This window comes from Pezoporus wallicus, unplaced genomic scaffold, assembly GCF_028554395.1.
Source record: "Pezoporus wallicus isolate ANWC-B61680 ecotype Strahan unplaced genomic scaffold, APGP_CSIRO_Pwel_v1 contig_227, whole genome shotgun sequence".
NCBI classification, from domain to species: Eukaryota; Metazoa; Chordata; class Aves; order Psittaciformes; family Psittacidae; genus Pezoporus; species Pezoporus wallicus.
In genome coordinates, this window is record NW_026635704.1 from 18,531,036 (window position 1) to 18,548,326 (window position 17,291).

At 38.6% G+C, this 17,291-nt stretch overlaps 1 protein-coding gene across 1 annotated transcript; it reads left to right on the forward strand.

The window, feature by feature from the left end:
- The first annotated feature begins 1,148 nt into the window (after nucleotides 1-1,148).
- On the forward strand, nucleotides 1,149-16,010 carry UBXN2B (UBX domain protein 2B). Its single transcript, XM_057397841.1, has 9 exons — nucleotides 1,149-1,303; nucleotides 2,425-2,525; nucleotides 5,002-5,073; nucleotides 7,161-7,320; nucleotides 8,374-8,451; nucleotides 9,752-9,861; nucleotides 10,317-10,454; nucleotides 12,070-12,231; nucleotides 14,348-16,010. The coding sequence occupies exons 1-9, from the start codon at nucleotides 1,181-1,183 to the stop codon at nucleotides 14,508-14,510; spliced, it is 1,107 nt and encodes a 368-aa protein (XP_057253824.1). The 5' UTR covers nucleotides 1,149-1,180; the 3' UTR covers nucleotides 14,511-16,010.
- The last annotated feature ends 1,281 nt before the right edge of the window (nucleotides 16,011-17,291 follow it).

A 17,291-nucleotide genomic window follows, 5' to 3' on the forward strand; every position in this document is an offset into this window, starting at 1 on the left:
TATGCAAGGAAACCCAGTCATTTGTATCTATACTCTCTATCGGAGAAACATTGCCACCAGTGTAGAGCAGATAGTGTTGACCCTTGAGATGGATTTGGGTATCAGACCACACTATTTTCCCTGTTGTTTATAGGCTAGAACAGGTCATTCTGTCCACATGCTTGATGAGGATTGGTCTGACTATGAAGGCACAAACAAGCACACAGTTTAATACTGTGGCTTAAAAGGTCCTGTGTGACTCCAGCTCCATTAGCCACCATTCCCAGCATTTCTGAACTGTATGGTACTGTCAACAGGGTCTAGAGGGATGAATTAGAAGTGGTGTGTGTTTGAGCTGAATGGCACTAGAAGCAACTGAGGACAGTTAGCTGGTACTTCCAGCTGCAGCTTCACAGTATTTCAGCTCAGCAGTCAGGTCACAGCCACCAGTCCCCTGCCTGGTTCAGCTGGGGGCAATTGGGCATTATATGTGAATGTCCAACAATTAGTGATTTTAGCTATCAGTCACAATTCCAGATGAAATCCCAACCAGCCAACTGATGGCTGTAATCACTTTCATATTCACCAGTTCACATTGCAAAACGTTGTAAGTGCCAGTCAGCTCTCTTAGGGCAGCGATTTATTCGTGTGTAGATACTACAGATCCACGTTGTGATGAAATATTAAATTGGAAACTGATTTATTGATTCTCTTTGTAGTATTGTCAATATTTCTTTTCCATTACAAATATAAAGGCCCTTGGTTTATATCAAAAACATAGTGTTTGCAGTCAGCCTGGTTGTCGTAATGTCTTGCTCTATAATCCAAATGGTAAATATAATGTTTGCTGAGAATTTCTTTTTAGGATTTCTTTAGTTGTCTTCTTTTTTTCTTTGTCTTACATTTATTTTTGGGAAACGGAAAATACCTACTTTTAAACGTAACTTGCTCTTCATCAGTTATATCAGGGGACGTGCACACACGCCTTCCCTCTGTGCTGGGGTAAACCAGCTCTGCGCTGGCGAACACACGCTCACGCGTGGCCAGGAACACCTGCGCTCCCGGTGGCGGCAGGGCCCGCCGTCCCCATGGAAACAGTGCGGTGGGCGGAGCTACCCCGGCCAGCCCCCCTCCCCGGGCGGCGGAAGTGCCTGGCGGCATTGGCCTCGCCCCGCCCCTCGCCAGCCACCGCCCTCAGAAGATGGCGGACGGGGGGGCAGGTCCTGTGCAGGAGGAAGAGGATGTATCCTCTGTGGCCCGTGGCGTCCGGAGGGATCGGCAGCCCCGGAGCAGCGGCCGCCCGCCCAGCGCACGGGATTTGCAGGTAGGCGGGTGGAAGCGGGTGTCCCGCTTCCGTGTCCCCTGGGGGGCGCCCCTGGCCTTCTCTCGGGCCGCCGCTGCGGGGAGCGCGTGGTGCGGTGGTGGTGGTTCTCGTTGCCAGTCGGGGCTGTCCCGACACAGCCCGACATTACCGGGCCTCTTTACTCGCTCTCTCTTTTTGAGGCTGGGAAGGGACGAATGTCTCTGAAAGAGGACTAGGCGCTTTAGGGAACGGTGGCTGGTCAGCGTGTGTAGTAGTCAGCTCTTCAGGACGCTAGAAGGGCTCTCCCGGCGCTTAAGTAGCTAGGTTTTAACTGTGTTCGAAGTTGTTTTGGCACTGTTATATTTCCTGGCTGTTTGGTAGGAGTGTCTTTTCCTACATGAAAATGTCAGTCTCCACAGACGTGGTGTAAGACTATGGACGTGATCTCTTCCCAGGTTTACGTTGGGAAAGTTTCAGGAGTTCAGCATAGCTCTGCATTGGTACTTAAATACTGAATTGCAGATAGTTTTAGCAGTATTCTTATTTTGTGTGTGATTTTCAGAGTGTATAAAGGTTCAACATACTTTAGCAACAATTTGGAAAACAAGTGAAAGTTTTAGTAACTGAAACTGCACCTATTTTAATCATATGTAATTAACAGGGAAAGATGGATGTAGTTTCAGCTGTGGGGCTTCCCAGAGGATATGGGCCTGCTCAAGTGAATCCAGAGGAGGCAATGAAGATGATGAGAGGGCTGGAACACCTCTCTTCAAGCCAGGAAACCACAATTGGTTCTTAATTCCAGTACAAGTTTAAATTTATTAACGTTAATGAGATGATGCTAAATATATGTGTGCATATACTCTTGCAATTTTGAATCTAATACAGGTGGAATGTAACTATTGAAGCAGGGTGAGCTGACTGACAACAGAGTACAAGTTCCAAGTCACAACTACATTAAGCATTGTGTGTGGGCTTTTTTCATAAAGCAAAAAGGAAGTTCAATTTAGAGAAGTAGTTGGGATTTCTCATGTTGGTGTTCCTAATTTGCTGCTGCTGTGCATATTTTGCGTTACTTTTTGTCTTATTTCTGCCTTGTCTAGTTCTACGGTTAGACTTCTAAAAAGAGTTGTTTCCTACAGTTGGCTTTGGCAGAGTTATATGAAGATGAAGCTAAAAGGCAGGCATTGTGTCCTGACAAACCAACATCTACAAAGATCAGTAGCACAAAAGCGTCACAGAGGTAAGACATGCTCTGTACTTCAGAAATATGTTTAATAGGTACTGTTTTAGCTCACAAAACTTTGTCATACTTACTTGATCTCCTTGTTGTATAAAAAGCCACCTACAGCAGTTCATAATCCAGAATTATGAAGCCCTGTAATAATGCATAGTCTGGGTCTTCTCAGACTGGTTTTTAAATTGTATTTATTTAGGAGCCTTTGTGCTATATGGTATTCCAAAATACTTTAAACCTACTTCAGGTAAGATAAGATGATATAAGTGAAATGCAGTGTTGGTCCTTTTTTACACAGATAAATTTCCAAATTCTATCCCAGAAAAATTACTGCAGTTCTTTGCTGCTTCAAAACTCAGCAGATCTGCAGCTTGTGTGAAACCTGACAAGGCAGCTGCTTTGAGTATTGTACTTATATAAGTACCTGATGAGACAAATACTTGAAAAATTATTAGTAGGTTCATTAGTAGGCTCCTGTGGGGTGAGAGAAATGAATTTATCTGAGTTTGGCAGGTGTAAGGTAAGGCATGTTTTTATGTCTAAATCCAACTTTTTCTGGCCTGCAGTGTTTGCAGTTCACATAGCATTTGAAGATTTAATGTAGCTTTAAATTTTTGTAAAGAAATCTTGCCAGTGTTTGGTTTCTATTTAAATAGCTCTAAAGAAGACAAGTTTTTACATCGTAAGTGTCAGTGATGCTATAACAAGTCTTGTATTTGGCTTGTCTTTCAATCACTGCTGCCAAGGTAGATCTCTGTTTTAAAGGAGGTTAATCAGCAGAAAAGATCTTAGTCACCAGAGCCATGCTTCAAGTGCATTTACAAATGCAAATCCTCAGGAAGAGGGATTTTAGTACATCATGTGACACTCAGAAAATAATATTTTTTGGGGTGAGTTTTTTTGTTTGTTTTGGCGAAAGCACCTACGTTGACTACTCAGCTACATTGAACACAGTTTATAAACAGATAAAGCCAAGGGCTCCATTTACCCATACATAGCATGAAGTTACAACCTCCTGCTCCAACTGAAGGAAAAGCTGCAGTACAGTATCTTAGATATTTCAGTGTGATAGCTGTTGGCAAACAGGTCTTTATTGGCAGTCATGCTGGAATGTGACTGAAAGAGATTGCTGCTATTTGCATGGTATCCAAACTGAGATTTTTTTTTTTTTTTTTAATAGACTTCAGTTTGCTCTCAGATGGGCAGTGTATTAATTGCAAGGAAGCATAGTGCTGCTCTTGGTCTACTTCCACAATTGCAGGTGTAAAAGAATGTCTCTGGGCCCTACTGGAACAAATGCTATATTATTAAGGTCCTTTCCAACCCTAATTATTCTATGATTCTATATATACTGTCACGTTGTCAAGTTTCCTTTGAGAAACTTGAGACCATTGGCACAAAATACAGTATTTGCTCCACAAAACCTACAATGCAACAGAGCAAGAAAATAGAAGAGATTAAAGCATTTCTAGTGCCTGTGACCCAAGTCGATAGCAATACATTTTTTTTCTGAGAAATTCATAAGAAGCAGATCCTTCACTTGGATATAGAATTACATTGTTTTATCAACACTGATAATTAAAAAAGCAATGGTCTGCTCTGCTACACTTGGAAATCAAAGGAATGGTAATCAGACTGATTGACAAAATGTTAACTAGTGATTTGCCATTACTTATGTAGCAGATTGTATGTGTGTTCTTATCCCCAGGTAGTCAGCTACCACATACACATCTTGCATTAATGAATCAAGTACTGCAGGGTAAGAGCAAATATTTGTACAGCTGTTGCTGGAATTTTGCAAGCTAACAACCCTAGCTTGTCCTGTGGTAGCTTATTGATATGTTCCTATCATAAAACAGAATGCAATTCTGCATTTTGGTCATCTTTTGAAAGTCTTTATGATGTCGCCACTAAAGGTATTTTTAAAATTGTATGAAATAGAAGTAAGAGTGACTGCTTCTTAGTTTTTTAGGATCCTCATAGACAGAGACTCCAGGACCTCAAGGAAAGTCAGTGTTGACTTCACTAGGCAACTGAACTCTTGACAAAAAAAAGCTAAAATGTGGAAACAATTTGAAGTGTAGTTATTTCTGGTAAGCTGGATTCTGAAACAGGCGTTGGGCTTGCATATTACCTGTGTTATCTGTGGGACCACCTGTGTTGTAATGTAGAATTCAGCATAATCTATGCTAGAAGAGAATAGTTCAGTTAGAAGGGACCTACAATGATCAGCTAATTCAACTGTTATTGCAAAAGTACTCTGCCATACATGTGCCCTTTTCTGCTTATTCACTGAGAAGCATTCATGGCTATGTACTTTGAAGAAAAAGACAGTATGGTGAGAACAAAAAAAAGCCTCAACAACTTGATATTCTTAGGGGTTTTTTTTGTAAAAGAAGTAGTTTCAGAAGTTAGATATGAAGTATTTGGTGAAATGCATATACCAGTGATCTTCAAATGTTTCCTTTCATTCTCTTGGCAGTCTTAAAATTGATTCTCTCAGAAGGCTGAGAAAACCGGAAAGAAGCATGAGCGATGACAAAGAAAACCAAAGGTATTTTTCAAGCAACAGATAATTTAACAGTTGTGAATGTAACTGTTTTTTTTTTTTTGTGACATTCACGCTTTGCCCCCTCCTGTTTTTCAAAACACAAGTGAGCTAAGTCTGTCCTGCGAAGAGCTAGTAACTACAGACATGTTATGTGGCTTATTGGAGTAAGTGTTAGGTGCACTGCTGTAGTGAAACTGTGTTTAGCAGAATCCATCTGTAGTGATCTAGAACCTGTAGGTGCCTTAACACATGGTTGTATGGATGTGAAGGTTGTAACTTGCACTTGAACTCAAAAGTTTTTTTGCATTTTTTCAAATATCCTGAATTGTTCTATGTATCCATTACTCAAATATTTGAGTACTTCCTTTCTTGAGTACAAATTCTAATTGTTTCATTATCTTACCACTATAATTCTTTTAAATCTAATAATTATTTTCCATATAAATGGCAGTTGGATAACAAATAGTGATTTATGTTTGAAGGAGAGATGATACTAAGGGATTGGCAGTTATGTTTGATCATAAGAGCAGTATGGTTGTATAGCACCTTCATGCCCAGTACTGGTTTTGGGTAATTGTAAAATATGGTGGAATCAACAGCATTTTGAAGTTGTTTGCCTGAGAGACAGTTTTACATAGATAGTTGATTTGCCTTGTCCCAAGTGGTTAAGTGAATGTCCTGGGCTCAGCAGTAGCAGTCATTTTTTTTCCTTCTTGGTAGCTGGTTTAGTGCTGTGTTTTTGGGAATGGTGCTGATAGCGCCAGTGTTTTTAGTTATTACTCAAATGTTTGGTCTGTGGCCAAGGACTTGTGAGCCTCATGCTCTGCCAGGGAGGAGGGGAAGCCGGGAAGAAGCAGAGACAGGACACCTGACCCAAACTGACCAAAGAGGTATTCCATACCACAGCACGTCATGCCCAGGATATAACTGAGAGTTACCCGGAAGGGCTAGGGAGACTGCAGGGTTGGACGAGGTATTGGTTGGGGCTCAGTCGGGTGGGGTGAGGCGAGTTATTGGTTGGCTGGTGCTGAGGTGATGTATTCTCTTCCCTTGTTACTTCCTGTATCATTATTATTACTGGTGGTAGCAGTAGTGATCTGTGTTATACTTTAGTTACTAAGCTGTTCTTATCTCAACTTGTGGGAGTTGCATTCTTTTCGATTCTCCTCTCCATCCCTCCAGGAGTAGGGGGAGGGCAAGAAGTTGGGGAGTGAGTGAACAAGCTGCGTGGCTGGGTTTAAACCACGACAGTTTCAAAGTTAAGGAAAGTAGTAGGCACTTACTTTATTAGTTATTAATGTTTCTTCTAATCAAAGAAGAAACTCAGGTTTCACCAGGTCTTGTATTTATATGCAGATTTTTGTACAGCTTCTGTTCCATTGGTATTAAGAAATTTTAGTGACTTTCTCAAGATAATCCTGAAGGAATATCTTGATTTTTGTAATCACACAGATACAGTTTTGAACACCATTATTTTTAGCTTAACCTTTCATCTTCAAGAGCTAGAGGTAAGGCTGTGTTGAAGAAAAGAACACAAATTAACTTTTGCAGCAGTATCTGCAGATTATAAAATGCCTTGAAAGGTTAATTGAATTTATTAAAACCTTCCTATTTCTGATACTGGCAGGAATGGAAGTCTACTATATCTTTAAAAGATCAAATCGTGGCACTGTTCATGTTTTTCAACAGTTTCATGCTTGTTCTGCCAAGTTGTTATTCTGTATTCTAACTAGCCCAGGCACAGGCCCATGGACAGGGACACCCCTGAGGGAATTGGTCTTTCTGGGAACAGGTGATATCCACATACATGAGGTGTATAAAGTCACAGCTGCATCAGGACTGTGTTCATGTGGCTCGTGACCTCTGGAGATGTGCTCCAGAAGGCACCATGGTAGTTACTGAAATATTTTTGGAGTATTGCTTGGGTTGCTGGGAAGGGTGGAACAAAGTGGAACATTTCTGTTATCAGAATGAAAAGGTTTTGGGCCAAATTTGAGTCTTTGTTCATTTATTATTTTCTTTTGGTGGGAAGAGGAAAATTGTGATTGTCATTTAAAGTATTGTTGCTTATGAATATCACTATTCTAAAGATTTTATTCAGGTGACTCAGAATATAGAGGATTACATATTTCTGGGGCTTCTAATAATCCAAGTAAAATTGTTGCTGAACTCTTCAAGGAAGCAAAAGAACATGGAGCTGTCCCATTAGATGAAGCCTCAAGAGCATCTGGTGATTTAAGTAAAGCTAAGGTAAAAGTTAAAAGATATTTGATCTCTTTTTACATTAGTTTCTCTTAATCTCATTTAACCACATGAGAGCAAATACACCTTTTTGTGGTCTGCAAATAGCAGAGGATTTGATCAACACAGTTGTGTATTATCTGAGCTCATATATCTTACTCTAGAAAATAAAGTGGGGAGGAACCACACAATTCCAGGGGAAATCATTATAAGTCGACCTAAACTGCAATGATTTGCTTTATTTTTAAGTAAAATTGATTCAATAAAAGCCCAAAACTGCAACTGCATCCCAAATCAAAATTTCTGTATCTCTTATCTGCTGAGTAACTACTAAAGGTAGTGGTCAGCAGCACAGTGTCCAGATGGAGATTGGTGAGGAGTGGTGTCCCTCAGGGGTCCATACTGGCACCAGTACTGTGTAATATCTTCATCAGCAACATAGTGGGATGGAGTGCACCTCAAGAGGTTTGCAGATGACACCAAACTGAGTGGTGTGGTTGACACGCCTGAGGGACAGGATGCTATCCAGAGGGATATGGACAAGCTGAAGAAGCGGGCTGATGTGAGCCTCCTGAGGTTTAACAAGGCCAAGTACAAGGTTCAGTGTATATTCGGACTAGATATAAGAATATTTTATGATGAGGGTGGTGGAACACTGGAACAAGGTGCCTAGAAAGCATTCAGTCTGAATGGAAACATTCAGTCTGGTTGAATGAGCTCTGAGCAATGTTTTCTAGTTGAAGATGTCCCTGCTCATTGCAGGGAGGTTGGGCTAGCTGACTTTAAAGGTCCCTTCCATTCCAAGCTATTCTGTGATTCTAATGTTTGAAAAAGCGTGCAGATTAGAAACTGAAACTTATCACACACTCAACCTGCTTAGCCTGATTATGGTTACTAGATACAATTTTCCACACAGAAGATACACAGGTTAGAACAGTGCTTTTTATCACAGAAGCAAGCTTACTGATGTTTTGGTTTGGTTTTTGTTGTCGTTTGTGCGTAGGTAAGAATTTTAATAAACTCACATTTATTTCAATAAGCTTTTTTGTATATTTTTTCCAGTCATTTTCTGGTGGTGGATATAGATTGGGTGACTCATCACAAAAGCACTCAGAATACATATATGGAGAAAATCAAGATGTAAGTAAAATTCTGAATAGCAGGAAACAATCTCCAACAGATGTCTGCTTAATCATGTTTACAGCTTGAAAGGCCAGTATTACTGTAACTCCGTCTATGAGGAAAAATGAATATCTAAATATTAGATAAGTGTGAAGTGGAAATTGTTAAAGTGTCCACAGGGGACAAATGTTCATTGGAAATCCCTAAGGCTTCCATTATGGAATTTTCTGACATAAATTTGGAGTTCTTAGCAGACATTCCTTTCAGATACTTCCTTCAACTGTTGTTCTGCATTCTGTTAGCTATGTTAACATTTTAATTCGCTTAGGTTACGAATTTTTTCTTTTGCTTGCGAAGTAGCCAGTCTCAAACTGGAGGGCATAGATTGGTTCTAGGAATGGTGAAGCAAAAGGTGAAGGCCTTTTGAAAGCTGCCTGGCCTTTCTTTACTCTCACATAAAAAGCAGGAAGTGAGGGAGAGGGTGGGTGAAAATAAAGTTCTCTACACTTTGCCATTTGTATGAATGGCTAGAACAAATGTTAAGCTTACCTAGAAACAAAACCAAGAAATGAATAAGACCAGAGAATGTAGTTCAGGCTGGGGGGTGCTGTCATGCCACACCAGGAGTTTAACTAATCCTTCTAAGTAATAGCCAGCTGTACTAAGCCAGAGGTCTGTTGCAGTTGGGTTACAATACCTGGGACAGGGATAGTTTTCTAAGGGAAGGTCAGCTTTACTGGCTAGGAAAGCCTAGTTGTGTTGGACTGCAAGACAGTTGCAGGGAAGAGAGGTGCAGGCTCTGAAGGTGAAAAGCTCTGGCTGGACATACAGACATGCAGCAAAGTAAGAAGGCAGTGAAGGAGGCTGGTTTGCAGGATTCTCGGTGTTTGAGCCAGCTGTATTGGAGCTTACCATGTAACAATTTGAGGAATGAGTAATTTTCACTGTAACTGATGTATCAGCAGTAATTTGTAGTTTTGTGGTTTGATTTATTAATTTATCAACAAGAAATTTTCACTTGTTTTGAAAGTAATTGGAATGCTGTGAAAATCACTGCACAGTCAGTGCATGATCTGTTATGTCATGGCAACAGATTAAGAGATTCTTTTCCCCAAGTATAAAAGTGATCTGCTTTTTTTTTTTTTTTTAAAGGATTCTAACGATAGTTACAGTGCAGTGCTCTGTTATTTTGTCATCTTGTTTGTGATCTGCTACAAAGTCTGTTAAGTATAGATAAAATAATGTATAAATGATCTGTATGAAATTAAAATACTGTATTTGTCTCCACTTTTTTTGTTTCACTGTTTTTGCTTCACAGGTTCAAATATTGCTGAAACTATGGAGGAATGGCTTCAGTTTAGATGATGGCGAGTTGAGATCCTATTCAGACCCAACAAATGCTCAGTTTCTTGAGTCTGTTAAAAGAGGGTAAGCTAAAATGGCAACTTTTTTTAGGCATGTCTTTGAAATGAATTGAGGAAAAATGCCTTCTCCACATGTTTATAATTATTAGAAGTTCCAAGCTTCTTTTCTGCCTGCACCCATAAAATACATTCTGTATGTGTCATCAGATGCATAGGGCATTTAAAAATTCAGCAATCTTTGCTTCCTTCTTGTGATTTAATTCTGAATGCTACTTATTACAGACAGCTTCTAGTTTCACATGTTAGCACATTCTAGATTTTGACTCTGAGTATGTTCTAGGTTTGACTGTCAGTTTGCTGATATTTTTTTCTTCCCTTAGGATGAAATCAATTCATAAACCAATTGGAGGTCTATGATTTTCAAAGTAAAGTTACTATTAGTATCAACTCATTGTACTGCGTAAAGTTTGTCATTTCAGTTCAGCATGTAATTGGGAAACTTTTATTTTTGTAATGAAGGGAAATTCCTGTGGAACTGCAGCGACTTGTTCATGGTGGCCAGGTTAATTTGGATATGGAAGACCACCAAGAACAGGAATATGTGAAGCCTAGACTACGATTTAAAGCTTTCAGTGGTGAAGGGCAAAAGCTTGGAAGGTAAAAAGCACTAGGTTTTCTGTTCTGTGTTTGTGTGCTATTTCAAAAGCTGGATTTAATCAATTAGAAGACTGTTAGAGAAACCAATCAGATCACAAAAGTGATAGAAAATTATTTTGTGCCACAAGTCTCAGCCCTGATTTCAGAGTCACACAGTAATCACGGAAGTTATATATATATCTTAGTCCTCTGTTGAAGCCGTTCACAGATTTGATAGATGCTTTCTACTTTGTTGTGAGTGTGGCATTTATCTGCCTGTTCTTGCATATGATTTTGCCTATATATATGTGGCTGATGCTTGACAATGTGGATATAAAGCATGTTTGTACAGTCTTGTAAATGTCACTGATTATTAGTATACAAGGTAAGTCTCTTGGGTTTAAGAAAGAAATAATTTGATAAACTACTTTTTTTTTTTATTTGATCCAAAATAAACGTGCAATAAATTGTATCAAAATCTCTCAAGTTTTACCAAGATTTGATTGACATTTCAAAGGATGCTGCAAAAACTCCTAATGTGTATTACTTCAATTAAACTGATAAGTAATGTGCCAAAAGTCATTCCTGTGACTGAACAGTTCAGGCTGCTTTGTCCAGAAGTGCATCTCTGTTCATCTTAAATTGGTCAGTAAGAGTAAACTGTAATGTAACCTCAACTCTGCCAATCGTAAGCTTTTATCACATAATGATCATAGACTTTAAAATGTCTTTTTCAGCTGACTTGATATTAGCTGTTGAATAGTAAATACTACCTGCATTTATTCTTGTGATATGTTTGGTTGCCAAAAAAGGGTATTACTCATGCGCTTCTGCAAATAATCAGTAGAATAAAAAGGTGGTAGGCACTGATAGGGATGATGTAGGGAACAGTTGCATGTGATAAGTTCTTCCACCTGAGCACTTGCTCAGATTATTAAAGAAAACGGGAAGAGAGGAGGTTTCTATGTAACAAAGTGTGCACACCTGTTTTGTGGTATTTTTGGTTCGGTAGCTGATGAAGTCTCAGATATGTGAGCAATGAAAGGAGTAGCCAAATCTCTTATGTCCAAACAGATTTATATTGGTTTTATACTAAATGTAGAAAAATTCCACGCTTACTTTGCCAATTACCTGTTAATACCATTTGTGCTCGGAAAGGGTGGGGGATGTCCAGAATCATAGAGTAGTGATCCTGAAAGCAATTACTAAAGCAGTTTGGGTCAGTTAAGTGAACTTATTGTCCATGATTATTTTTTAGTATGCCAGGTGGTGCAATATACAAGTCTTGCTATCAAAGAGTGTCATTTCAAGCTCTGTCAGCATATACAAAAGGTAGTTTTGTTTGTACTTGATTACCTGTTTAAAATAAGATGTAATGATATGCATGGTTATGAGAAAAATCTTGCAGTCATTGACAAGAAACTACAAAAGCATTATTTGTGTGTTTATTAGGAAAGCAGTGTTTATACTTGGTTCAGATAACTTTGAGAGAATTTTCGTTGCTCATTTGTACTAGCTATGTGTAGTAATCCTTCAGTGACAAAGACAGCTGAAGCATTACTCAGTTCTGGTTTGACTCCATTAATATATCTGGTTTGTTATGTTGTATTTTGTTTTGTTTTTCCCAATTATTTAGCCTTACACCTGAAATAGTCAGCACACCTTCTTCTCCAGAGGAGGAGGAAAAATCCATTCTTGATGCACCTGTTTTGATTGATGATTCCATGCCAGCAACTAAAATTCAGATTAGATTAGCAGATGGAAGCCGACTAATACAAAGATTTAACCAAACACACAGGTAAATTGATCCTGCTTCAGTGCAGCTAACCATAACTATTTTCATAAGTCTGTGTTTTGTCGTTAAATGAATATCTGCAAAACATCAAACAGAAGAAAATACTGCTCCACTGAAATGTGTAGCTCTGGTTTGCTTTCATAACATAAATGTACTGCTAAATTGCTGTCAAAGCAAAATTCTGTACTTGGAAAACACAAGATATTTGATAACTGCAAAGTCAGACTTTTATGAACAGTTATGTCCTGTGATCTGTAAGGACATGGTACCAGCCATAAGTGTTCTCAGGTGACTAAAATCTGAACAGCCTTGCTATGTATGTCATCTCAGCCCTGGGCCCTTCCTGGGAGGAGCATGTGGCTGACTCAGGTGACACTGTGAAAGCACTTTCTTGCAAGGTATGGAGTATAGTCTCAATTGGAAGATAGTCCATGCTACAGGCAGAGAAATCCTGTGGCCCATAATCAAGAGCTCCATCTTTCTACCTCTTAAGACTGACTAAACGTAACATGAGTTACATGTGTAGGCTGCAGCCCATAGGTAGAAGGGTATATGGACTTCACATGCTCATTTGCAATTCTGGCTTGTGGGCTGGACAGAACACTGAGAACCAACTTTTGTTTTGGATGGTCATCTCCTAGAAATTGGCAGCATTTGAACCTGGTGAATTTTTAGATCTGTTAGTAGGTTGTTGATTAGAGTTTGCCATCAGTTTTATTGACACTATTGGCACATTGCCACAAATGGTGTTGGCCAACCCTATTTATTTGCCTCAAAGGTTGTGTTAGAGCAAGGTTCTGCAAAGCTCTGCTTTGCGCTGCATGGTCAAGAGACCTTTGGGCAGAGGGCAGAGATTTGGGCAGTAGTTCCACCCATGCTTCACAGCAAGCAGGTTCAAGCCAGCCCTGATCTGAAATCTGCACCTGCACCACTGTGTTATAATACAGCTTGAATCCTGCAATGGAGGTGGTCTTATGTACCCAATTCCATGTTAATATTTATACATGGAGAGTTCACCTGTTTCCTTCTTTTCTGGCTCACAATAAGGGCAGAGCCAATATGCAGCTTTCCTCACCTGACAACATACACAGACCACCTAAAATGAAGCAATTTTAGCGGAGATGCCAGTAGGGAGGAATCTACTGCAATAGTTTTTCGTATTTGGCACATATATATACATATATACCTGATACTGTATGCTGATAGTATAGGCCCAGACCCTTTCTTCATAGCACCTGCTGGAGAAGCAACTTAGGTAAGCACTAGGGCTTCCTGACATGTTTTCTTCTGTCTGCGTGAAAGGGTAGAAGTGGCAAACTTCTCAGTAACATCTGTAACCAAGAGTGTGTTGACAGAAGCTTGGATGTGAATCTTTTTATCCTTGCCATGTGCATGATCAAAATCAGCTACTAAAGTGCATTGCGTGTGTCATAAGCCTTGAAGACTGATAGAAAGTTGAAGTCCCTATTTCTTTGGCTGCAGTATATCTCCCTAGCTACTAGTTACAATAGATCTTCAAGGATTTATTCTCAGCTTACTGGTTTAGGAGAAAACCCTTAAATTTCCATTTATCTCTAAAATCTTATTTCTCATTCATGTCTTATAAACCAAAAATTACTCTTGTTATACTGTTGATGTGATTGTTTTATGAGCTATTGTTCAGAAGTTTGGTGCAGAGTTAAAGTAGGGGAAACTTCTTACTACTAAAGTGCATTAATAGGTTCTCTCTGCTTTCTCATCCCTCACCATGTATTTTAAGATTCCTCCTCCCATTAATAATTTAGCCTTTTTGGAAGATACTAATTGAGAGTGGAATTTTTGACAGTTGGTATTGAAATTACTTGACTTTCTGTGTTAACTATCAGTTTGCTATATAGTTTTATGTTACAAGTTTTATTTGTTATTTGAGAGAAAGCAACATTCATTTTCATTTTTCATTATTTTCATAAAAGGAGCAAAAAGTTCTAGGCTACAACCTGTTTCAAATGGAAATGTAAAATCAGTAGGAAATATTGAATAGTCTGGTAGAAGGTTTTGTATTCTCTCATCATCTTAATGTTCAGAAAAAACTGCCAAAATGGAATCATACCCAGTTTTCATGTCCATATCCTTTCCACAGGATTAAGCATATTCGAGATTTCATTATCCAGTCCCGTCCAGCTTTTGCAACAACTGATTTTGTTCTTGTGACTACCTTTCCAAATAAAGAGCTAACAGATGAAAGCCTGACACTACAAGAAGCAGATATACTTAACACTGTGATTCTTCAGCAATTAAAGTAATTGTACACTTGTTGGTGCAATAGTGGGGGGGGAGCATGCTGTATTGTCATACAATGTTTCCAACAGATAAAGAAAAGGAAAGATCAGTGTTTTCTTATCCCCTCTTCCATGAATCAGCTTTTTGGGTTTCATGTCTTCCAGTAATAACGTATCTAACTTTAATTTCTGAGTATTGTTCAACCTTTTTTTTAGTGTTAAAATTAAGCTTCCCTTTGTTAGTATGTTTCAAACCACATCTTGTACTAAATGTGAAATGAGAGATGACTTTATGACTCTTCCACTATTTTCGGGGGTGGGGAGAAGCATTTTTCTGAAGGGGACATTATCTTTAATACAGTTGGTAAGATTTGCACTATGGAAATGTATTATGCTGCATTGACAAACAGCCATTTGAAGACTTAGACTGTGGGTGGTGTTTACCTTCCAAGATGTATTAATACTAAGGTGTTCTATTTAATAGGTGGAGAGATAATTAATGCTCTAATATAATTTTTTATATATTCTGTTTGTATTGTTTCATGGTGCAGTATAATATTTATATTCTAGTTTTTATGTAATTTTCTCTGTAGCATATGAGTGAATCAGTTCAGGAGATGCAAACCTCAGCTATTGCAGACTGTCATAGATTGCTCGCATTTGTATTCTAGTTGTTCTACTTGTGGTGAAAATAGGTATGACTTTTTTTTCTTCTTGAGGTTAGAAAGTGGGATACACCACTGTCATCTGGTGTATCCCATTTCACCACTGGGGAAATGCTGTGATTTAGATTTCATGAGAGTAGGCCTATGGTCACTTTGAACCTGAATATGCAGTTGAACCCTGTGCAGCTACATAAACAGTTACTTAAATAACCCCAAATGAAAAAAACCACCCAGGTGCACACAGAACTTGTTCGTGCTGTCACATGCATACACTAAAGTAGATGTGTTAATTGGTCATGTATTTTTGACCTGAATTTCAGGTCTTTATATTTGGACTTCTGGCCAGAGGCATTTTTTAATATTCAGTGGGGGTTTGGTTGTATGGTTTTCACTATACTTTTTTGGAAGCTGCATAATTAAACCCCTTAATCTTTGAAATTCTATATTTTTTCAAATAACATGGCCCTGCACTGCAGTATGCAGGTAGGAGTCTTATGCTGTGGGCAAACTGGCTGCTGTGCTTTAGTAGTATGCAGTTTTATAGTATTCATGGCTTTATATCAGATGAGTGGATCTCACTGAAGGAGGGTAAATGGGCTGTATCTCTTGTACAATATGTGTTAAAAATGCTGTTTTCACTGATTATTTTATTCTGAAAATATTTATTTATGCTAAGCTTATAATTGCTCAGTATATCTGGTTAATTTACATTTTTTTACCTCAAAGTAAATCTTTGAAAGAGTAAATTTTAAACATGCAATTGTATTTGAAGTATTTTGTTTTGTAATCTGAATATCTGCATGATTTTAATCATAATTCTTTTCATGTGCTAAGTAATTAAAGCTTTAAACAAAAAATACTATGGGCAATGCTTACTGTTTTCTTTGCATTTTATGTTGTGTTGAAGTGATGATTGTATTGCATGGCAAGTATTTAAGCCTAAATGGAATGGATGTTTACTTTGCCTGTATTTTATACACTAACACTTCTCTGTGAATGCAAGGGCAAAGTCAGTGTTGTGGTATCAATCTTGGGCAGTTTGTGTTTTGGGCATATTTCAGTTCAGAATATAGGTAAAGTTACATTGCTTACTACTTCTGAAGACTATTATTAATTAAACTGAATTATGAAGGACAGTGGTTAACTAAATTGTTTCCTCTCTGCCCCCCCCCCCCCCCTTATTATGCCAAAACCCACAACTATATATTATCATCATCTGTTTGTTTCACATAGCTGGTAGATTTTAGTGTTCAGTAGCAGCTGAGAGTAACTGGGGTCCCAGTAGTTGACATTATTTTGTGAAGCACTAAGAAAATGTATCAATGTATGTGTTTAAATATTTCACTACTTCTTTGTACTTTAAACCTGATAGAATCTGTGTCTCGTAATTGAATGTCATACCTTTTGTTAACATTAAATTCTCACTCACATAGCCAACATCTTGGCATTTTTGGCATAAACCAGTTATTTGAGTACAGACCTAAGTGGATACACAGTTAAGACTTACTACAAGGGAGAAAGTTGCTGAGAGACTAAAAGAAGGGAGAAGGAACCTTGCTAGAGGATGATGATCTTTCCCTCGCAACAAGGCTGCTGAGCTTCTAAGGAATTCCTCTTAGCTTCCATGAAATACAGTTAATCCTGTCACTTGCTTTTGTGAGCAGTTTATGAAAGGTGCAGGCTTCACCTCTGCTTGTCCTTCCTAGAAATCCTTTATCACACAATACTCAAATAATGCAAAACTGAATGTTTTCTCTTAAGAAAATATCTCTGGACCCAAGTACTTGTTTGGTTTTGTTTTTTTTTTGTTGGTAGTGTCCAAATGAAAACTTAAACCATTTTTGTAATCATAGTTATTCTGGTTAAATGCATAAGGCTTGTTTTGGGGATTTGAGACCACATTGAGACATTTGCAATCATTCTGCTTTAATGAAACTACTGGACACACTTGTACAATTAGCATATATTAACAGCTATCCCATGCTGTTCTTGCTCTCTGGGGAAAATCTGTCCAATGTTAAATTAACCAGAATAGAGATGCAAGCTCCCTGCTTAGTTGCTTGCACTAAGATAAAGCTCCTATGATTTTTAAATTGTATTATTCTGTGCGGGGAGAATAGGCAGAGATACACCTTCCCCT